At 34.7% G+C, this 24,257-nt stretch overlaps 1 protein-coding gene across 5 annotated transcripts in view; it reads left to right on the top strand.

The window, feature by feature from the left end:
- The window catches only part of LOC149543912 (uncharacterized), a 274,899-nt gene that overhangs the window by 148,082 nt on the left and 102,560 nt on the right, over positions 1 to 24,257 (top strand). For 3 of the 5 annotated variants that reach the window (XM_089798556.1, XM_089798557.1, XM_089798558.1), the window contains exon 5: positions 3,859 to 3,945. The exons of the other annotated variants lie outside the window; for them this stretch is intronic. In XM_089798556.1, the coding sequence (XP_089654682.1) occupies positions 3,859 to 3,945 (87 nt within the window). The remainder of the gene's footprint in view (positions 1 to 3,858; positions 3,946 to 24,257) is intronic. 5 annotated transcript variants of the gene reach the window in all.

Below are 24,257 nucleotides of genomic sequence, written 5' to 3'. Positions count from 1 at the left end.
CAAATTCGTACTACATAATCAATGTTATGCTTGCACAAGTGTGGCAGAGCTTTCTTGCATACAACAAAAGATGATGTTTACAATGAGAGGGCACCCCTTTATATAGGCGAAGGAAGTTGAGGAAAAAATTGAGGAAAAGTGGGAGTAACTCAACCAACATTGACTTGGTCAAACTAGGTGAGAGAAAATATTGGATTACATTTCATAAGGACATGCGATTGAATTACATGTGATTACATGCAATCCATCTTCTACATCTACAAAGTTGGAAAACGTTGGGAAGAGAATGTTGAAACTGTTTAATCCTAATAAATCAATCTTGTAGACTATCAACAAAAGCCTTGCACTCCATGATGATTGCAGGATCGAGAATTCTTGTATTTTGCATTCTCTTTTATGAGTTTCTAGTTATTATTTTGAAAACTTGATGTGATCAAACTTTTCCTCATTTGACTGTTGTCATGAATTCTCCTTTGTAGATTTGCACACTATGGAGTCTTTTACACTTTGAAGACCTTCTTGACGGTGTCCGGATGTAAACTTAGAACAACTTTCCACCAACACCTTTAACTTTTTTTGTTTTTGAAGCTAAGTGCTTGGCTCATTCCTGCACGAACTTAGGTTCTTTAACAACCATTGGGAAAACGAAGTTTAAATGAATTACTGCTTCTTTCATTGGAAGCACACCTTCTTTATTGGATGTCTTCATGCTTTATAGAAATTCTGGTATATCTTGATTTGCTGCAACATGAAAGTTTCAATGGGATTGAATCCATCATTGGAAGATATGGATTCTGACTCCATGATAATATTGGCAAAATGGATCTCTGAGGAACAATATATTCGGAGTATTGATTAGATACTCATGGACCATATGCAATGAATTGGATGTGATATGGAAAGTACGTGTGGAGGGCTAAAATGGGACTTAGGAAGATGCATGGCATGTAAATGCATATGGGGAAAGTATGAGTTCTTATAAAGATGCCTTGAGGAATGAAGGCTAGGCACATGAGAATGTGTGCAAATGATAACTTTTGACTTTAAAAGTGCAACTTTTAGTCAAAAACGGGTTCTTTGGATGTCATTACACATAAAGTGAATTACATGTAAAATGAAGATGCATTTAGGTTCGGAAGATGGAAATGCATGTAAATGGGAATGGAGGATGGGATTGCATGTAAGTGAGGGTGGAGGGTGAGATTACATGTAATCGCATGTGAAAAATGAGATGCAAAGTGCTATGCATGTAATGATTGATGTGGAATGAAAAGGTGCACTTACATGAGATGATGGAAAGTGGAGTCAAGTGAAACTTGCTCAAGTTCTTGAGAAAGAACTTGCAATTTCTTCCAAATGAAGAAAAATGAGAAACCAAACAAACAAACAATGAAAACAAGCACAAAAGAAACACGTACCTTTGGTTTTAGACTCAAACATGCCAAGAGGTGAGTTACTTTAAAGTGCAAATTCAAATTTGGAGTTTGGGGAAAATCCAAAAGTATGAGAGTGTTCATCATATTTAAAGGAAAAATTCACTTTTAATAGCATATATAAGAATAAGTGAACAATATCAAGCTATAATATGTGTCAAAATAGCAAGATAAGCATGAATTAGTAAGCAAGATTGAAAATGTCCACTTACTTGGAGATCAAAGAGCCAATATAACAAGTTTTATATAGTTGAAGACCAATTCTCTCTCAAATCTGAATTTACAAACAACTATTTGACTTCCTCCACACTTGCAAATATTGAATGATTAATGAGCATTCAATGGTCGAATTTGACATGATTATGCCATAAATGTGGTCTAAGATCACTTATGCATGCCACGCTTTTGTTAAAAAACAAAGTGCTGGGACACTTTTTGCAAAAATGTGGTCTCTTGCTGCCATGAAACAAGTCGTTTTTGCTACGGGAATGCAAAAGCATGTTCATAGATGACATACATATGGATTCAACCCCTAGAATGATCCATCTTTGGTAAAAAACGTGATTCATAACTCTTAAATTCTGGGCATTTCTGTAAAAACATGATTCATAGAGGGCATGAAATGAAGTGTTTTTGACATCTAGAAGCAAAAATGTGTTAACCAACAGGAATGGCATGGATTAAAATGCCAAAACAATCAACATTATACAATTAAATAATGAACTAACTCAGAGAAAAATGAAACTAAGTTGAAAAAGTTTAGTACTGTTACCTACATTTTGTGGTAACAAAATGCAGGACAAATGCTGGCTTTGGCTTTGTCTGAGAGCTCTACTTTTATGTTAGTCCCTCTGTTGCTGATGTTTTCCTTGTTTTGTTGTGTCAATCATGAACTGTTTATCCTCCCTTGAGGGGCCTTTTTGCTTCTTTTATTCCTGCTTGGAGTCCTGTTTTCTTTCAAATTTCACCATGTCTGAATTCGTTTGTTTGTATATCCTGAACATTTTATTATTAATAAAGTATAGGTGGCCTACTATCCTTTTGGAAAAGGGACAACATATATCTAGATAGAATATCCTTTGTCAAAAAATAATTGAATATTGTCTTGTTATGGGTTAATTTGGCAAGTTTGATTTTTTTGATATTCTTAAGGTTGACAATACTGATGAAAGTCTTGAAAAAAGTGCTAGCAAGAGGTTAACAAACAGAAGATAGTAAGCTTATGACCAGTATCTAGGAAGATTATCCCTAGAGAATAAATGTTTGCAAGTTTATTTTCAAGGGATTATTTTTGGCAATCTCCTAGTAGATTGATTAGGGAAGAGTAAGTTGTAAACAGAGAATAGGGAAATCAGGTTCCAAGACCTAGAGCAGTCTGGAGGTGTAGTGACAATCGCAAGAGAAAGAATCAGGTTTTTGATTTTCTTATGGTGGAGCTTTTATATCCTGTGGTGGTTCACCCGCTTAAATTTCTTGTAACCATTGGAAGGTTTTTTTATTTCTCGGATTTCTGAAATTTTCTTTTAATTTTTTGCAAAAGTAAGGGCATTATTCATATAGAACTTCCAAATAGCCTTTTAGTCAACATTATCAGATTTCCACAATCCATTTGTAAAATAGATTATTTTCTGGATTCGATTGTGTGTGTTTTTTTATCATCCATTTATTGTTTTCTGGATTCGATTGTGTGTTTTTTTATCATCAATTTATTGTTTTCTGGATTCGATTGTGTGTGTTTTTTTCAACACACACAATCGAATCCAAAAAACAATTTATTTAACCTTTTAGTCATTTATGTTGAATTTCTGTATTGTAGCATTAGGTCAGCTGTGAAAAGGTGCAAAACTCTTTTCTAGTGTTTGCATAAATTGTAGCCAATGGATCTCTCAGACAGTTTTGTTCAATTCATTTGCTAAACTTGGCCGTTACTAAATACGGAGGGCTTTCTCTTGAGGTTTCGTTTCGCATTGTTGATGATGGGATACCAAGAGACAAACAATCAACAAATGTGACATAAATGCATCAAATCTTTGCATGAAATGCTCAAAAAGATGGCCGAACAGAAAAATATCACGGCGAGGCAATAACATCTGCCTCAAGAGATTCATTTCTGAATAATAGACTTATCTATGGTTACCGGAGAAATGCAACGTGCTGAAATACAAATCAAACAAAAAGAAAATCATTCGCTGCAAAATACTAACAATCGATTATGTCTTGTTTTATGCTCTAGTCTTTAAGTTATATTTTCCTTTTATGGCAAGAATAAAATGATTCAGAATTGACTGGAAGATATTTAACACTATCATGTAAATGACTTTGGATGATGTGTATTAAGGATTGTATGCCTATATCTGACCTTTTTGTTCTTGTCATCATTTTTTAGTATTCTATATATCAATAATTTCTCATGTATTTGTGACAGAATACCATTTTGGATGAGCGCGGATCACTTTGTATTGATCAAACTAATCCAGCATCTCTCATGAATTTTCTAAAAACAGTTGGAAAAGTAAGATATATGTTTTTGGAAGTCATGAAGATATCTCTCTTTTTATTGTGTTCCTTGCTTGTCAGCATTTTAAAGTTGAAACGGAAGGAATATCGTTTAATATTATACTTGCACTTTTTTACATCTTAAAAGATCTTTAGTTTAGGAGTTGTAAGTCTAGAAATTTGGCTTCCTCACTATCATAATGTTCACTGTACAATATAACTAGAGCATAACATAATAAACTGTACACATTTATGCATTTTAGCTTGTTTGGGAGTGCTATTTGATGCAAGTGGTTCTTAACTAATGTACAACTTTTGCTTCTATATTGTGCCTTAACAAGGTGTATGCAAGGGCCATATGGTTGATCAATTTAGTATAAGCTTTTATTTAAGTCATTCAAATTTTGGAGGTAGACAAGGTGCAATTCGGTCTTTGGTCTTCATAGTTAACATCAGGATGATTTTTTTGGAAAATACTGTGCAAAAATTTTTAAACTCGCATATTGAATTATACCATATGATCTGTCATTTGAAGGAATCGAATATAGGCATTGGAGATTGTGAAGGTTTGATATATAAACGTTTTAGGCTTCCATAACCAACACTAGAATGCAATTTTTTAAAATATTGGCCAAAAGTTTGAAATTAACCGTTTTAGATCACATGTGATCTGTAATCATGATGAATCACATTTTAGATTCAGGACTAGAGATCCTTAGATTAATCTAGTAAGGTAGAAGATGTCGTTTTGATTTACCTTCAAAAATTACAAAAGCCAGACGTTCCAATTATTGAATATTTGTTGTGCTAACTTGGAGACATTAAGAGTGTAATTCCTAAGGTGAGGGATCACTCAATCTGCCGATAATGGGCCTCTAATATTAACTTAAACTTGATTTTTCTTCCCTATTTAAATTTAAGAATATTTCAGCAATGTTCACAACCTTCCATAAGAAATATTTGAAATGGGAACTATCCACCACAACAAGATGGTGAAAAGAATGTTCGTGTTAATATTCGATTCTCGTATCTGATCTCATCATATATAAGATGACCATAAATTTTTTTCTTCCTGGTGCCTTCAAAGAATTATAACTATATTTCCAAATTTGTGTGTATGCTTTTTATATTTGATATTGAAGCCATGGGACTAGCTTTGACAAAACAAAGCCTTCAAGAGGTTGAAAAAATTATCAACAAATTCAACTGTAATATATAGGGATGAGTAAAATATTTGAGTACTCGAAGAAGAGAACCAAAAGCTCAAGTTAGATGGATAAGCTATGGACCTTTGTTGATGGGTGTAATGGAAGAGTTGCACATGATAGAGGAGTTGGAATTTTTTCGCAGATGGTGAAGGTGTTTTGAGTGACCATTAAAAGGAGATCCACTTCCATTAAGGATGCTCAAACCATGATTTGATATGTATGGTGAACACTACACAATATGTTCCTTCTAAACAAGTATTAAATAAGTCCTTCGGTAGATTTGAAAATTGGGTCTAAGTTGTTGCTTAAGATGAATTATTATAAAAATAAATGTCTCGGAAAAAATCACTAATAAATGGCTGCCTATAGAGATTGAAGGAAGTTCTTAATATGTAGGCTTCGAATACAGTAGTGGAAAACAAAAGCTGGATAATTCTCTATGACAACTAAAGAAAGACAATTCACAAAGACTAGGAATCTGAGCCATTGGTTAAACAAAGTCAACCTCAAGAAGATAATAGCATCATTCTTTTTGGGTAACCTAATGATGTATAGTTTTAATACTTGCAGAATACTTGCACAACTTGTGACTTTTTGCAGGAGCTGAGGAACTTGTCCATTGGAATGCCCCCCACTTTTTAAACGAGCCATTTGTTATAGACTGTTAGCCTACTATATTTTTTGTAGGGTATGTTATATAAGGGAATAATTAGTTAGTTACATGTTAAATAGTCCTAAGTTTCCTTAGACATTTTAAATTTATTTTAAAATGTTAAACTTGTGTTATTTTAATAAAGTGACCTAATTTTGTGAATGGAAAATTTATATAGTTGGTCATTTTGTGGCCAGTTTTATGAAACAAAAGAAAAGGAAATGAAGCGATTCTCTCAAAGATGGGATATAAAATACTTGGAGATCATAGAGGAACCCTAGAATGATTGGTTGATTGGACAAAAACCCATTTCAGCAAACCTTTGTGGGATCATAGAGGATTCACAAGTGCATCAATTGGATTAGATTTCAAAGTTGTCTTTGTATGAAAGGTCTTTCTTTGCTGCAGCTTGAAGTTCTGATAATTATCTAGATATTTGTTTACTCTGATTTTTGGATAAAGGTTGGTTACCTCTGCACTATACCAAATGAATACTAGGATGAGTTGTGGATGATCTGGGATTTGGAGGAGATGGTAGAAATGTCAACATGGAAGGTGAAGAAGCTGGCTCTAGACAAAGTGAAATAGGTAAGGATCCTTTTTTGTGTATACTTAAGGTAAACCTTAATGAAAAATGTTAAATATTGTCAAAATAGACGAAAATAGGTTTGAAAATATTGGCATCGTTCGTGCTTGCGTGGATGTTGATAATTCTCTTGTGAGGATTTTTTAATGATTTGATTGAACAATGCATAGGAAAAGAATATGGGCTTTTATATTTCCTTTTATTGAGTAATCCAAAAGGGATTTCTGGTTGTATTACTTAAAAACCATAGCATGCAAAAAAGAGTGATGAGATTAGGATACGTCACATATATTTTCCTTATTTTTCCCTTATTTTCCATCCCTCGTAATAACCCAGTCACCATTTGGTAAGGAAGGAATAGGAAATTAGATAAATATAAGAGGAAAGTTTAAACTTAGACTAGGAATGAAAACTTTGGATTAAATGCTGATTGGATTGCTTAATTGTCAATAACAGGGGATTCGAAGGGAGGCAAATGAGTGAATGACATGACTAGGGTGTCAATAACAGGGGATTCGAAGGGAGACAAATGAGTGAATGACATGACTAGGGTGCATCAATCATGTGAATGAGAATGTGACAAAATAATCATCTATTTTTGGCTAGTAGTTTTTTGATCTTTAAAGATGATTCAAACTGTTGTAGTTTTGTTGTGTGTTGATGGTCGTGGTTTAGGCCAGCTAAGAAGATTGCTATTTTGTTTTGTATAATGACAGATGTATGGTTTACACTCTGTGGTCCGTTAAAGACTAAATTAGTAAGGATTAGCATATAAATATTTAAGGAAACACTGAAATACTTAAGCTGATGTATGTACTGAAATTGCTACTATTCATATGATCCTTTTTCCCAATTTGAGTGCATGCTTAGAAGAAGTAATCAGAAGATTTTAAGCACCTGGTAACCTGGAGAGGAAGGGCCCCCTTTGCTCACATTATTAGGCGTACTTTTATGTGCAGTGTGATGTGAGTTAATCTTTTGGTTTTAATTACTGTAATGTTTGGTTGTCATTCGTATTTTATGTGATCTGTGTTGATAACTGTTATATGTATTAATTTATGCTATTCCAGTTGCGTAATCTTTATTTATTGCAATCCATTGCACATGAGTAATTGTGATATCTGAACTTTCAGCAATCGGTAGAAACAGATTTCAACTACTTTAATTGATCATTCATTTTGAATCAATTAGAATACATATCTGTTAAGCGGAATTGTGTATGTCATAATCTGTAATTCAAAAACCTTGCAAATCACTACTCATTTAACACAATCAATAGGAAACTGTAATTCTGATATTTCTGTGTCATTTCACTGAGGGGAAGCAGAATCAGTTCCTTCGGAAGGCATAAACTATAGATCAATCAGAAGAAACAACTTTATATGAAATCTGAATATAAGAGTCTAGCCCTCTGATGCATGTGGTTGAGTAGAAGAGTGAAATTCTTTTAAGACAAGGTTATAGTGTGGTTACGTGAGTTCTTTGAATTCTCTTTTCTAGTAAGAGTTGTTCTTGGGACTGATAAAAGTAATTTAACTTTTTTAATTGAGTAATTTGATCCAGTAATTGAGTGTTTTGCGTTTAAATCTTTAGTATAGCCAGAGTGAATTAAATTGCATCCATTAACCCTTGATTTATTATCTTCATTCCTTGAGCAAATAGCTGTTATATCTCTCACTAGTTTACGTATCCTGGATTGACATTCGTAGGGTATTTTGGTCCAAATTATATCTCAAAATAACCCATCAAGACAGATCCCAACTTTTCTCTACAAAGAGTTTTGGAGAGGGATTTCTAGAACATAGGGAAGACCTTTTTTAAGGTTGTGATTCAGCCCCCATCGACCACCCAAGATCATCAAGATGGCTAACTATAAATTGTTTTCTCACAAATGTGGTCATTTTTGCCTATGATTTTATCATGTTTCCTTCTCTAGGCCAATAAATTTAATACACCGTCAACCCATTTTTCTTTGGTCCCATGGGCTAATCAAGATTTCTCAGGGATCAGATCGAGTTTTGGTCTAGGCAGTACCAGTTGTTGGCCAATTGGGATTGTTTTAGGGAGGCTTCCCGATAGTTATTATTTTAGGAAGTCAACAGGCTCAACATTTTTGGTATTTTAGTGCTGAACTTGGAGAATCTTTTCGAGACATTTTTAGTGAGCTAACATACATGCTTATCCGAGTCCATCCAATCAGTGACTTTAATGGCTAAAGATTTAATTGATTTATGAATAAAGTGACTTCAAAAACATCAGTTCATATTATTAAATGCCACTTTATTATTTTATGGGTACTTTGTTTTCTTAGTGGGAAAAAGGATAATTCAAAAAGGAAATTTTGAAACCGAAGGACGTTGAAGAGCCATCTGGCTAGGCTTAAAGTAGAAAAGAGAGTTCAGTTGCAGCATACTTGGTTTATGATTTGGATTTCATTTTCTTTCTTGGAGAGTTGTGGAAAGCTTTCAACTTTCAACAATTGAGGACGAAAGCCCTCAAGCTTGGAGGCACTGGACCGAAACCCATTATCTACTTGAGATACCACACAGGTATCTCATTTATGCTTGAATTTCTTTTCTAGTTTTCCAATCTGATTTTTTTTTGTATTTAAAATTGGATTTCGATATTGTTATGTTGGAGATTAATTGCAATATTCATTTATGAAAATATACTTCATTTGGGTATTCTTTTGGTATTTTTGCTGGTTAATGTAAAATCTATTGCCAGAATTATTTGTTTAAAATTGATGAGATTTCTTTGAGAAATTTGGACAAGTATTTTGTTGGGGATACTATAGTGGTATCAGAGCTATGTATCGTGGGAGCTTGAAGGGTTAAAATTTGCAAAAATAAAATATTTATATGTTCTGAAAGACTTATTTACGACTTTGATTGTTGCTTGGTGATCAAAGAACAAATTTACAGTCATCAGATATTTGCAGGCAAAGAATGTTAAAGAGCATATAATATATTAGTGGGGATTGCTAATATAATTCCCCAAAAAAAGGCAATAAAGCTTTGGTTTGATACATAATTGGGCTGTTGTAAATGTTCGATTTGGCTAATACCATAAATCTCCATCAACCGATATTTTGGTGAAGACATTGTGGGTCTGGAGATATTAAAAAATCATATATTCCAAATAAAGATTGTGGTGTGATAAGGCAATATATATCTGTGGGTCTGTCTCACTAAATACTTTAGCTAAAATATTGAATTGCAATTTCTTTTTTGCTGCACATTTCTAATTTTTGTGGAAGACTTCAAACTTTCATAATGTGGGTTGCCACATATGCTATTAATGTTTGTACTGAAATATCACACTATACTTTGAGTGGCGATTTAATATTATCGCCTTGTATGTGAACATTATCAGAGAAACTTGAAATGTTCGATATGGATTGAAGACTTTGCAAAATGTTATTAAATATCTTGTGGGAATATTAAATGATTTGAAGACTACAGGTTTGGGCATTAGGGAATAAACATTTGTCGTTTTTAAGAAATTGGATGAAATACATCTCTTAGGTTGGGCAAATAATTATCGGTTGCAAGCTTTAATAAATCCACCATCAGGATGTAATGTCCCCTTTTTAGCATTTATAGCATGATGTTGTTGTTAGCCTATTTCCCCACGGTCTCGTAGGCTAACTAGGACATTAAAGGGACTTAGAGGCCATTTGGCCTAGATAGTTTCAGCTGCAGGTCTTTCTGTGGGGTTTTGAGGCAACTTTGGGCATACTTACTATTTATAGTAAGTCATCTTGGATATGGTCGGACATCCAGTGGCAGCGGTATGTCGATGGTAATTGTTTAAAATCGACAAGAAGACTTGTTTATCATTGATAAGATTTGTTATGCATTGATAAAGCTATTTTATAAAGTTAAATTTAAATATTTAACTTTATTAATGCATAGACTATAGTTTGTGGGAAATATTTAAATTAAAAGAGTCCCCTTTATTTTATAGCACATTGGAGACATAAGTTACATAAAGGGAGTGATGTTTTATCCCACATGGAGATAACGAAGGATTGAGCTCTTGTGAGAACACTATAAAAGAAAGGGAAGAGCTTCTTTTTAGTATGCTTGGAAATATCAAGGAAATTGAGAAATTTTTTGGAGATTATGTCTCAATAGTTTGAAGGACGGAATTTCTTCAAGCTGGAAATTTTGATGCCATTGAAAGATATGGTTTTGAGATTTAACATGGTAGCAGTTTGAAAAAGCAATCCGAAAAAGCGGAACCGAAAAAGCAGTTTGTAAAAGCAGTCCAAAAAAGCGGAACCGAAAAAGCAGGCTGAAAAGCAATCCGTAAAAGCAGTTCAAAAAGCAGATCCGAAAAAGCAGTTCGAAAAAGCAAATCGGAAAAGCAAAGCAGAAGGGGCAGCATTGAAGGAAATTATTACAGCCATCTACAATCAGGTTCCCTTGTTAGTATTGTTTTTAGGGTATTATAAGTTTCAGCTGTAAGTGTGCATTATACGAGCGTTATTATTTTGTAATCCATGTAAATGCCAAAAGTCTTGGCCATATTTCATGAGCCTTGTATTAGAAATTTAATTGCAATTAAGAAGATAATAGTTGCTGGTGTCATTTAAGCAATTCAATATCATTATTTATCAGTTAGTTAGTTTGCATACCAACTGTTTGTAAAAATGTCAGTTGGCTGTAGGTATTCATTTCTCATGCTTAGATCATATATATGCACTGAATATTGTCAAAATTAGTAGCACACTCATTTTAGGTCATTGTGTAGTCCATTTGGAGTCTTCTAGCACAAGATTCTCATTGATGCAAATTGAAGAAAGAGTCATTTAAAGCCAGCTAAAATACTATATCAGTCATACGTCCCTTGCATGTGAATTGTTTGCTGAAATTCCTTGAGCTTTCATCAGCATTTTTGAGAGCAAATTTGAGGAGGGTCATTACACAGGATTTAATATTTATGGGAATTTGATAATTAGAATCCCAAGTTTTGAATTAATCTTTCCAAAGGGTAATTGCGTGTATCAATGTAGTGGTTTGGAAACATGAAATATATATTTCCGAACTATTATTTGTAGTGCACTGTCTGTAAGCTTCCCTACAATAGAATTGATGAATGTTTTCTTGTTGGTTGATATTGATTCACGAGACATAAATTAAGTTGGATGACATCAAAACATTCATTGCTGAGTATTATCACATTCAACATCAACAAATAATTTCTGTAGAGACTCTTCCAAATGACAAATCCACTCTACCAGTATTAATTTTTCTAGAGCCATCGAGCTTGAGTTTTCTGTACTGTATTGAAGCAAAGCGGATTGGAGACTGCATTAAAAAGCATCAAGTGTTTGGGAGTTTATTTTGAGAACATACCATTTGTAGTAGAGACAACAACAAGTGCAGGTTTACAACACAAATACAGTTGCTACTTTCAATGGTAAGCAAGGAATCTCACAGTGGTTGCATTTGTTGACATTGGAATGATATTTGGGCCAACTTTGGAGGTAGTTGATGTGGTCATAATAATACTATGGAGCATTGATAGCATATAAAGTCTAATTAGACCTTAGTTCAACAGACTGGGACCAACATTTCCCTCCTTTTTTGAAAATCTGATAAATGGACAAAATTATCTTCTGACATTGACAAGCTAAGACCCTAGTTGCTATTCTATTGTGCTTACTACTTGCAAACATCTTTTCAACATCTAAGATTACTATGTGCATGTTAACTGTTTGATTTTTTGCCAAACACTAAAAGGAGATAAGAGAATCGCATTGTATCATTGCCATGCTTCCCAGTGTTACAGGACTATGAGTTCCGAGCCAAGTCAAGGCTCTAGAGTTTTTTGGCTTTTGGACTTTGACTCGGCCAAGCCCTAGAAAAGTCCTGTAGGATTCACAGAGTCCATGGACTCTCTTGGCTTGGTGAGTCCCATGGCCAGGACTATATCATGACCATCTGAGCCATAAAGTAAAAAATAAACATTTTTTTAATGATTTTTTTGGCTTATATAATCGTATTGAATATCAAGTTCCAAAAATTTGCAATGTTGATACCCAATAAGGCAATCAATATGGAATAGTAAAAAATGTCTTGCATGTAGCAGGTTTAAAACATAACAGTTTATCTATAAAGCAGATTACAAATAAGGTTTCACCAAATTTTTTCCAGAAAAGAAGTATTATATCATAGATTGTAATCACTACGTCCTAGAACTAGGTATTAAAAATTTAAAACAGCACTATCAAATTTGAAAGCATTGCAACAAATAAAATGCTTTCGTTTTAAAGAATTGGACATCTCTAGAAGAATAAAAGATTGAAAAAAAGTTTATTAAACCGGTCATTTGACAGAGTTAAAAGATGATGACATTTGAGCAATTATATACTTGATATCATTCCAAAAACTCATAATGATCTTTCTAATCTAGTAAGAACAAAACATTTAAGTGAATCAGTTTTGAAATAATTTGCATGGTAGAAAAATATGATATAAAAAATTCTGTGAAACACTTGATAATAATATACCACTTCTAGGGAGCAACTTCATACTCCACTTAAACGGAGACACCACCAACAGTCTTCAGCATAAATAAATACTCAACATGATGATAATAAATAACCTATACCTTCTATAATTTCAGTTTAACTTATTTCTTTCAAAAATTCACATTGAATTTTATCAAATCAATGCAAACTTGTCCATGTGTGCGAAGTAGCTTCTGTATATCTCAGTTATTGTGTCTTTGATGTTAATTTACTAAATGTTGCAAGAAAAAAGTTTTAAATCATTAAAAATATTTGAATTTCTTAGTGTTTTTTAATTTTACGAGTCCGATTCTGAGCCCAAAACTAGTTTGCTGAGTTTGAGGCGAGTTAGAGTCTTATGATTATGATGCTTCTTATTTGTATGTGATCATATCTCATCAATTAGTCTGAAAACTCTTTTAAATCAATTGTAATCAAACAAGTTGCCACAATTCCTAAGGATTTTAACAAAAGGAAAATAGCAGAGATTTGTGGCAAATAATTTTTTTAGAAAAACACTGTTGGGAATCTTGCTCATAGGAGGCTTTTTCAGTGGATCAGAAATAGACAATCCTGCATACTAACTCTTATTCTGGGCTTATGGAAGGAATAATTCAATACTATGTAATGTTCCAATCTTGGGGAAGGCAAATTTTCTCCATATCCAAATATTGTTAAATGACAAGTAGCTAGCAGATATGGTACGGGGAGGATATTATGGCCGTACACTGTAAGTAAACTGACCGTATGGTGTTTGGGAGGGAGAATGATGGCCATATTATGTCCAAGAGTATGGTGAGTGGAGGTGTTGCTAAAGCCGTACGGTGGAAGCAAGTGAAGGATGCCATACTGAGTTGATGAAGGCCGTACGGTGGTCAATGCAAGGGTGGCGTACGATGTGAAAGGCAGGTATGCCATACAGTTGGCCATACGGTGATGGATGGAAGGGTGGCGCACGGTGTGAAGGATTGATAGGCCGTACAATAGGCCATACAGTGGGTGGATGCAAGGAGGTATAGGGAGAGGTATGGTCGAAGATATGTGGAGGCCATACGTGCAATCAAGGAGCCGTACAGAGATGTCCAAATGCCACGCAATTAGGTGTTTGAGCTAGAACCATAAATCCCAATTCATACAATAACATAAGTAGATCAGACACAATAATAGAAACTTAAATACGGATAATATATGCCGAAAGATGGTGCTCCGATATGCTAGATCCGAGCGAAGTGTTATAGGCGACGAAATAGGGTGAGGGTTGAATCCCACCGAAACCCGAAATAGCCAAGTAGGGAAGGTCTTCCAGTTTCAAAATGGCAAACAACAAAGAATCCCCAATAGGAATTCGTAGTACAACGAAATAATCCAAACTTGCATGATTAAAGACTACCTACAAGTCGTGCTTAAATACCTGTCGGAATTGAGGGTGTACAAAGGTAGCCGATGGTGACACAAACTACGGAAACAAAAATAAAAATGGGTCCGAGATACATTAAATCAATCAGCCTGTTATAATCATTTGATAATTTATTTATTTTATAATGGGAACATTACATACTATAGAAGGAAGAAGTAATATTGCCAAAAATACAGTGATTGATTTCAATGATTTTTTGAAGGCCATTCGAATATACTAAGTGTTATTTCAATCTCAAAAGGTTTTGTGTACTTTGTGGCATTATTAATATTCTGGGACATTAGACAAGTATCTTCTTGTTGCTGCCGTAACTATAAACTTAATCTATGTTGTGCTGGGAATGATTCTCAAGAAAAGTTAGCCTAAGCTCTTAATCAGGTTTTACCCCAATTGTTTGACAAATTTACAAAAGACAAAAGGAGAGAAATAAGGCTATCGTCTTACAGTGGTATCATGGGAAAGATGCACACTCTAGAAAAAGTAGAGAAAGATCTTTTCAAGATGCGATGACAATTATCCCAAAATTCAGTCTGATAAAAGAACATAAATACTTGACTTTTAAGATGAGTCGAATAAACTCCCTCCGCAAGTTCATAAAGATTTAACTGTAATCTCCTCTTCATAAACTAATAAGATATTTAAAATTTATTTATTGGACTGATTGATTTAGTATATCTCGGACCCATTTCTACTTTTAATTATTTGTTAGGTGTTTGTCGTGTCTTTTGTCAGCACTTAGTTTTTGCCTCGATAGGGTATATATGTCTGTCGGGTTGTTTTGTTTAGGCATGTGATTTGAATTATTTTATTGGTCTGTGAATTCCTGTTGGAGTTTAGTGTCATTCGCTATTTTGGAAGTGAAAGAACTTCCCTACTTGGCTATCACAGTTTTGGTAGGATTCAACCCTCACCCAATTTTGTTCTTTGTATTACTTCACTTGGATCTGGCAAATCAGAGCACCATCATTATTTGCAACTGTAAATCTCTGTTTGGCTACAAATTGATTATCTTGGTGTATTCAGTTCATTATTCATCTCACAAGTCAAAGCTATTATCGACTATTTGAATCAAGACTATTGCTTGTGCATATCAATGTGCAACGCTTCATCTATCTTTGTATTTTCTGGCAATACTGTTGATCGACATTGCAGTACCCATTCCGCACAATAACAACTCCCCTCCATTACAAATCACGTTCGACCTTTGCCCAAACCGCACAACCACATGCACAACTGTAATATACAATCCATAGTCCATAGAATCTGATATCTACCCATTGTATGACATAACCAGTGATACCACCATTTGCATGTTATCACTCCCAGTTTACGACTTTATCCCCATATGCCATTAGCCACTTCTCTCGCCATACGACTCACACCAATCCACTTTCCTATATGACATCTCTTTACTATATCGTATAACCTCTATCACACCGTTCACTAGTCTCCTCGTTGCCTGTACGGATTGTCCCAAGTCGAATATTTCGTCACTGTCAATCTGCACGGACTTTGACCAAGCCATATAGGAACATGTTGTTGCCTTCACATTGTACGTTGCCAACTTTGATTTTATGGGATCAAACATTGCCACTGGCTGCATTTGGGCGTTTAACTCTATCAGGAACAATACAATGATATTAGAGCTGGTGATCTTGGCAGCGCATGGATAGTGAATAAAAGTTTATCGCTAGAAATGAAGACAGTTGCACTCTATTGATAGAATGGGAGATTCACGAGAACCCACTCCTGCCGAAGTAATTGTGTTACTTAGGGAGCTCTCAAGGAATCATTGTTAGTGAAAAAGGATTTGAACTTGTAATAGCACTTGTGGAGTTTTATGTGTTTTCCAACTTACTATTCCAATGAATATATATATGATATAAAGAGGCATGCCTCTTGAAGAGACATGTCTCTTTAATATATTAACTTAAATTAGTTATAGTTATAACACAAAAATATACTCTCAATATATTATAATGAAATATATATATATATATATATATATATATATATATATATATATATATATATATATATATATATATATCACTCTTAATATAAGTTAATTATTCCATATATAACATTGTCATATATTATATATCTCATATATATAAAATATAATTTGTCCGATAGAATTATAACATTAACACTCCCTCTTAATGAAGAAGGATAAAACACATAGATATTACACCATAGGTAATATTTCAAAAATAATACATATAGGAAATTTTTGATCAGAAGATTTCTAGAATATGATATCATGTAAGTATTGGTCTATCAGAATATCAACATATGATATTCACCAATTACTATTTGGTATCATATTTGGTAACATGAGCATTGGTCTATTAGAATATCAATCAAATGACATTCACCAAATACTCTGAGTAATGGCCTATCAGAACATCAACTAAATGATATCCACCAAGTACTCAATGTGGTAATGACCTATCAGAATATCAAGGCAAGATATACACCATGTATCAAAAAATATATCTATACAAGCAACTTGTAGAGAATCAAATTAATGATATCAACCACCTAGTTGTTGATTTATAAGATAAAGCCTTTACATGAAACAATTTTGCAAAAATGAATCATGCTACAAGTTATTGTAAGGACGTCACTTTACAACAACTTCTCCTAATACAAGTGATAATCATTTGGAAGTCGTCACTTCTTCATGATGTACACAGGAGACAGGCTCATACATGTATGATATCAAAAGTTCACATGAAGTCTCCATGAATACTATCATGTGGTGTTGTCACAACATTCACCATAAGCATATAAGAGAATAAGGTTTCTCCCTCTTAGTTTGATATCAACTTTTCTAACCTCTTAGCATAAGGTTCTCTCCGATGAAGTATCAGACTTCCTTTGAATCTGTTATCATCCTTTTAATATCTTGATAGCAAGTCATGTCATGCTTCCCTAGTTCAATGGGTATCCTGATAGTATAAAGTCTTCTAGCCTACATACATGAGACTTTATCCCATGAACCGTAGTCTTTTAGCTATTATAGTTTTTGACTAGTGTTGAATCCATCAACAAGGTCTACTCCGTCTGAACCAATATCATCAAAAGTTTGATTTAAGCATTTTTATTTTCTGCTCCCTCTCTTTTTCCAAGGTTGCCTCTAATGAACTATCAGACTCCCTCTCATAATTTCACTCATCAAGGATATTTGCTGCAAGAAACTCACATTATCCAACCTAATCATCAGATGATTCGTGAATCCTAAATCACAACTTCTTTGGAGCTACTATCATAAGATTGAGTCTGCACAATATTTGATAGCATACCTAATGTACCAATCTTCTTTTCCTACAAGAACATCCTCAGAGACAAAGGAAAAGATGAAGGCAAATAGCTCTTTATAGTAATTATAGAAATACAAAATAAGAGAGAGATTACAATGAGTAGATACATGCAGTACCCGAAGATAATAAATACTTATCTGCAATAATAATATAGGTTGCTCCATTGAAGGTCCATATGCATCAAATCAGGAAATGCCTTCATGTAAGAATAAAACAATTTGACTACATCTTTTCTGCTCCCATATAAGAATGGTTCAAATTGGAATAGAACATTGGTTATCATACCCCCTTACAATGTTGGATACCCACTCTTATATATGTCATGCAGTCAAGGACCAAGTGCTCTCCAATGTCATTGTGCACCCAAGGAAGCTACAAAATTGGAATGATAAACCTCCTGGTCTTTATGATAATAATGGTAGGGCTCATTTCATCAATGAATGTGACAATGCGATTTTAAGTCACAAAAATAGGGATGAGCATGCTGGTCCACTTGACCAAGTGTAGATACTTGTTAGGAAAATCCCATCCCTAGGTACAACATCTCCATTATCGGTAACCATCATCAATTCAGAATCCTGGTACGATTGGCAGATTCCTTATTCAACCCTTGCTGAGTCAGGTCTTGAATATCTACATCGATTGCTAAGTCAATATTGCTAAGTAATATCTTCTTTATATTGATATCTTCTAAACAGATTTGGCACTGGCTAACATGGACAATGTTCAATACCAGATCTAATACCATACTGCACTTTTCAGGGAATGAGTGTATCCTTTTTAGTAATACTTATTTTATAGTGTTAGTTTCATCATTGCATATCATACTTCTTTTCATTTTAATTAATTTATTTTTATCACAGCATGAATTTGTGCTTTAACTTCCGATGGCAAAATCTCACAAGGACTTTCAAACCTTAGCAAAGATGAATATCTTTGAGTGGATCTCTGCTACATAATTGGTCTTTGATTGTCATCTAAATTGACGATTGTTGGTCCTTTACATCATCGCTCCTTGTCGCCGACCATTATACTCATCGTTGCCTTCAAATTAACTCGCTGTATATAGTATATGTTCGTGTGGTCCCTTCTATATGTTGGCAACCATTGTTCCATTACAGGACTTCTAATTGGGCACTAGCTTTAAAGCTTTAAATTTTCTCCCATGGATATTTGGGATCTGGATCAACACAACAGTATTCGCGTGGCAGTCGACACATTTTAATTTATAAATTGATGCACGTAACATTGTATGGCCAAGTCTCATTCTCTTCAAACTAATTTGTGACTAAATTAAGATGAGCCCGATGATGAATTAAATTTTGTGAATGTTCTTCTCAAAGAATTTGATCAATGTCATGAAGTACTTTTTGTACTTCTATTATTTGTGAAATCTCATAGGCAGGTAGGTAACCTGCTTTGTTACCATGTTAGTGAAAAAGGATTTGAACTTGTAATAGCACTTGTGGAGTTTTATGTGTTTTCCAAGTTACTATTCCAATGAATATATATATGATATAAAGAGGCATGCCTCTTGAAGAGACATGTCTCTTTAATATATATATATATATATATCACTCTCAATATAAGTTAATTATTCCATATATAACATTGTCATATATTATATATCTCATAGATATAAAATATAATTTATCCGACAGAATTATAACATTAACAATCATGTACAGATTAATGACACTTAATCACTCATGGAAGATACCTTACAAAAACTGGTTGAAAGTAAAAAAAACCTAGTGAACAAAATGGTCACAATGACGACTTAGTTATTAGAATGGCAAATCCTCACCTTGTGTGTTCTTGACCCTCCATGGCAACTTTCCCTCCACAAAAGAAGGTGCCCTTTGAAAAAGTTCAATAACAGTTATGGGAAGATTGGAGGAACATAAACATGGAAGGGGATATATCATACAAAGATTATGTGGAATTAAGAATGAGATATTCAAGTGACAACAACTGTTGGGATTTCAATGACGATCTCAAAAGAAAATTCAGGCGAATTTGTTGCCATTTGATGGATCTAGATTGGGTAATGAAGGCCACTACCTACTTACACATCAACCCTATGCTAGAAGAGGAAGCAATTAAATTTGCCACACTTGATTTGGAGGGAGTGCCACATGAATGGTGGCATCATGACTTTGTTTCTTTTGGACATCACCAAGTAAGTACTTATGCCAAATTTACAGAAAGACAAATAGATTGGTTCAATGGAAAAGATCTAGAATTATATTTTAAACAATTTTCACAGGTAAGGCAAATTGGGATGGTGGACAATTACATCATAGAGTCTCATAGACTTTCTACTGGTTACAAACATATTAGAGAGACGGTGAAGCGTTGTAAAGAACCAAATTTGGACTCACACAAGCAACTCCGGAAATTCATGAATTTTTAATGTTTTTGACTTCAATGTTTAATTCTAGGAAATAAAATGGTAGCTTTGATTTTACCCAAGATGCTAAATGATGCCAAACGATAGTGACTTCCCACTTATTTTAATTGAGAACAATATCAGAATAGCAATTAAAAATGATGAGTATATTCTACTTTCAATTTTGCCCTTTGAGTTTGCATATATAAAATTCTGAAAAATGTAACTATCCTTGACCAATGCAATTCTATTGAAAACACTATAACTAAAATGCAAGAAGATGAACAAGTGACGTCAATTATCAATCTTTCAACTATTTGATTTTTGCCTATGCACGGATAATTACTAAGTAATATAACCTGGAACCTGATTACATATGCAGGTTGATTTGGCTCATCAGCCTACAACTTTATAATGAACAACTACCTCTCTTTGGACAGATCACAACCTCCTTCAAGCATCCAGATTGACGAGAATGTGAAATGTTGGTCTTATATCTAATTTGCAAAACGCCATAATTGCCCAATCCTTCTAGATATTGATTACAACTCACCAAATTTCAAACGCAAGCCACAAGAGATTGGCCGTAGGTCACTTAGAACATTTTGCAGTGCTCAACACTTATTTGTTGGGCATAAAAATAATAATCTGCAAGCCTCTTTGTACACATGCCTAGTGGCGTTTGGAAGTATGATAGATAATCACCCTAGTTAGGAGATTCAACAACTCACACAAGAGTTATTTTGCCGCCCAAAAATACTCATGAAAATCCACACCAAATGTAGAATTAAAATAACACTAGATGCAAGGAATTGTAGCATTGGATTTAGTGTAGGTGAAACAATAATCTTTTACTATGGTGAAACCCACGACCTGCCCAAAGCTAGACGTCCAAAGAGTAACACTAGTGTCTGTTGATGTCAGTTTTGTACCACTACATCACATATAGCTATTGAATACTTGATATGGAATATCAAACACTCAATTCCTCTCTTGAAAAGTTAATACTCATGAGGACATGAGAAAAATTCCAATGTTCCTTACACCTGTGGATACTAACTCAGTTATCGATGTGATTTGCTGGTAATCACATAGGCGGCCTTACGTTGTTCATTCAAGGATGACTTGGGTTTTGGGATGATGGTGATGATTTTGTATGGGCGCCAGATGATGCTGATGGTGGCGGTGATGGTGGAGGGTATGTGTTCAAATGACTTATGCCTTCCTAACTTTCTTCTTCAAAACTCCAATTACTAAACTACTTGTTGCTCTACTCCTACTCCTATGAATGGAAAGATTAGTAAATGGACAGGGATCAAATTTGATGAATGCTAACCAGCGGCTCTACCTCCATAGATATAATTATTCAAGGGAAAAGACTAGTTTACCACGTAAGGCTTCCCAACAAGCCGCTAGGATGCTAGTGGCCTAGTTATAGATCCCTATCAACCATCTACTAATATCACCATGCAACTATCCATCTACTCTTACTCTTACTTAACAACCTTCTTGAAATAAATTCTACTTTAACAACTTCAAAGGAAATCTAATTCTAACTATTGGAAGTAGAAACCATGAAATAACACCAAATGTTCTTAATCACCATGCAAGTCACAACAATGATAAAGAGAGACAATTTTGGTATTATCTTAGCAACAATTTTCTTCAACCCTTTACAAATGAGAGCAAATGGACTTATATAGAGGCCAAAATTACAACCAATGGTAGAGATTAAGAGGCAAAATCAACGATCCAGATTGGATCTTAGAAACCCTAATTAGGGTTGTCACCCCATCATGAGAAGACGCCACCTCATCAATGGACCAATGAAAAAAAAAAAAATGGCAACCAATGAGAAGGCACCAAAATGGTAGCCAATCAGAATTAGACACCTATCCTACCCAAGGAGGAGAATTTGCCACTTGGGCTTACATCAAATGATCTAATATAGTTCTACCCCTTTCTTTCATCTTTTTAGCCAAAGCAATGAACTTGGCTAGCTTGTCACTGACTTCCTTCATGGGAGGGCAAGGTGTATGTTTCATCTTGAGCGCAACTAAATTCATCATGTTGCTTGATGCTTGCAGTGTTTTCTCATGATCCTTCTCATATTCTTTCACGTATCCGATAAAGGCATTGAGGGAGGCAAGGGTGCCTAAATACTTCTTCTAGATGGCAACCTTCCTCAACTCATCCAATCTTGATCCAAATTCGGTCTCATTGATGTTCTCCTCTTTGATATCTTCAAAATCAAGCGCAACCCCAACATCACTCATCATGGTTGAAATGGAAGTGTCAATGCTTGGGCTGTACTGTGTAATCTTGTTCCATACCTCTTCAAGTATTCTCAATCTGATAGTCAAGGCAACAAACCAAGACTCCACCGTACTCATTCCTCCATCTATCAACTTGGTTCCCTTAACCATCCTGGTCATTTCTAACTTTCCTATTCAAATCTGGTTTGCATGAATAGCCAAGCCTGGCCTAGCCTCAAATATTTTCAAATCACTTCCTCCAAATTTGCTCTTCCTTGAAATTCACTCTTCAATTTTCACTGCCTTGAAATCAAATAAAAGTGGTAGGACCCCATATAGAATTGCTTTTGATTTTGCATTGTCTTAAGTTGCAACTCTAAATTTTCGCTTATAATCCTAGCACAATCAAACTTTCTCTTTCCATTTTCAATTTCATCAACAAAGAAGTACATCTAGTTCTTGAATTGCATACCTTGAGCTACGCCCATGATCCGACTAAGAAGCAAAATGAGATCGCCATACTCTGATTTGGTGAGCTTTGATGACTTGGTGACTCCCTTCTTGCCTTCATGTAACCAATTTTGCTTTAGATGAATGAAGTAAGCCTCCTAATTATCTTGAAATAACTTAGCCGCTTCGTCATCATTACCACTGTCATGTTTTTATAATGGGGAATATTAAATACTTCTTCAACTACTTGTCTGCCGATGTTGGCTAACACTCTCTTCCCTTCATAAAAAATGGACTTAGTAACAATATCAAATCGGGATGCATACTCCATTACCAATTCCGGACAAGGCAAGGTAGGAGGGAAAGCCGCTGCATGTACAATTCCGCTCATGTAGATCTTCTTTGCCATGGGGGATTGTCCTTTCTTCAATCTGTCCTTTAATTGTATCATGTTCACTGTACTAATATTAGTATGACTTATTCGCCTCACTTTTGAGAAAAAGGTGGTCTTAGGCATCATGTCTTCCTTGTCTTTTTTGGTATTCGTTCTCTTGGGGTTCTTGCTTGCACTAACATCTACCATCATAAATACTTATTTGTGCTCCTTCGTTCTAAATGATATGGACTACACTTATCAATCTCCAACCTTCTTTCTATCGATGGAATTTAGCGTATTTCTGCCTCGCCAAGTCCTATCCCTACACTTATCAATCTTCAATCTTCAACTTAGGAGTGGGACTACCACTTATTTTTGCCTCTTCGTTACCTTAGGATGGATTACACTTATATCTCCCAACTTCAACCTAGGGTGGTTTAGCTTATTTCTGCCTCGCCAAGTGTCCTATCATGAAATCTACACTTATCTCTCCAAACTTCAACCTATCAATGGAATGATGAAGTGGTGGATGATGAATGCAAGAAGAATATAAGGGAAACAAACCAAGCAAAAACAAGAAATAGAATCCGCCTTTAAACCAATTTGCCCCTCTAAAATGAATAGAATTTTACCTTAAATCTGCCTTTACCAATAACCGGGCCCTCTTCAAATTCAGATCAGATCTTGGACATTTCAAGCCTCCTTGCAAATAATGATGCCGTAGCAAAAATCAGAATTTTGACTTCCATGAAATTGCCCACATTTGTCAAAATTAAACTCTTGGATCACATGGCCTCCTCACCAACGAAATCGCCCAAATCTGGAAATTGAAATCTCAGCCTTTGGAAAGAAAATTAGACCTCACAAAATCGTCCAAGTAGGGAAAATTCAAATCTGCTCCAAAAAATTGCCTAAGGGAGAAATTTGCCCAAGATGGAAGAAGAAAAATGCCACCAAGCAAGGAAAAATCTTGCCAAAAATTGCCTAAATCTGCAAGTTGCCATTTTAGAGAAAAATCACTCAACACATGAGGAGGAGGAAGATGGAATGAGGAGATGAGAGAGGGGGGAGCCCCTCTTATACCAAAATTTCCATGTCCCTCCAAGCTGGCCGACTTGCCCTAGAGGAAAACAAAATAAAAATAGC

This window comes from Cupressus sempervirens, chromosome 8, assembly GCF_028749045.1.
Source record: "Cupressus sempervirens isolate cs-2001-9-10 chromosome 8, ASM2874904v1, whole genome shotgun sequence".
In the NCBI taxonomy this organism is placed as follows: Eukaryota; Viridiplantae; Streptophyta; class Pinopsida; order Cupressales; family Cupressaceae; genus Cupressus; species Cupressus sempervirens.
Note: the sequence above shows the minus strand (reverse complement) of the source record. Positions and strands in the feature narration are given on the sequence as shown.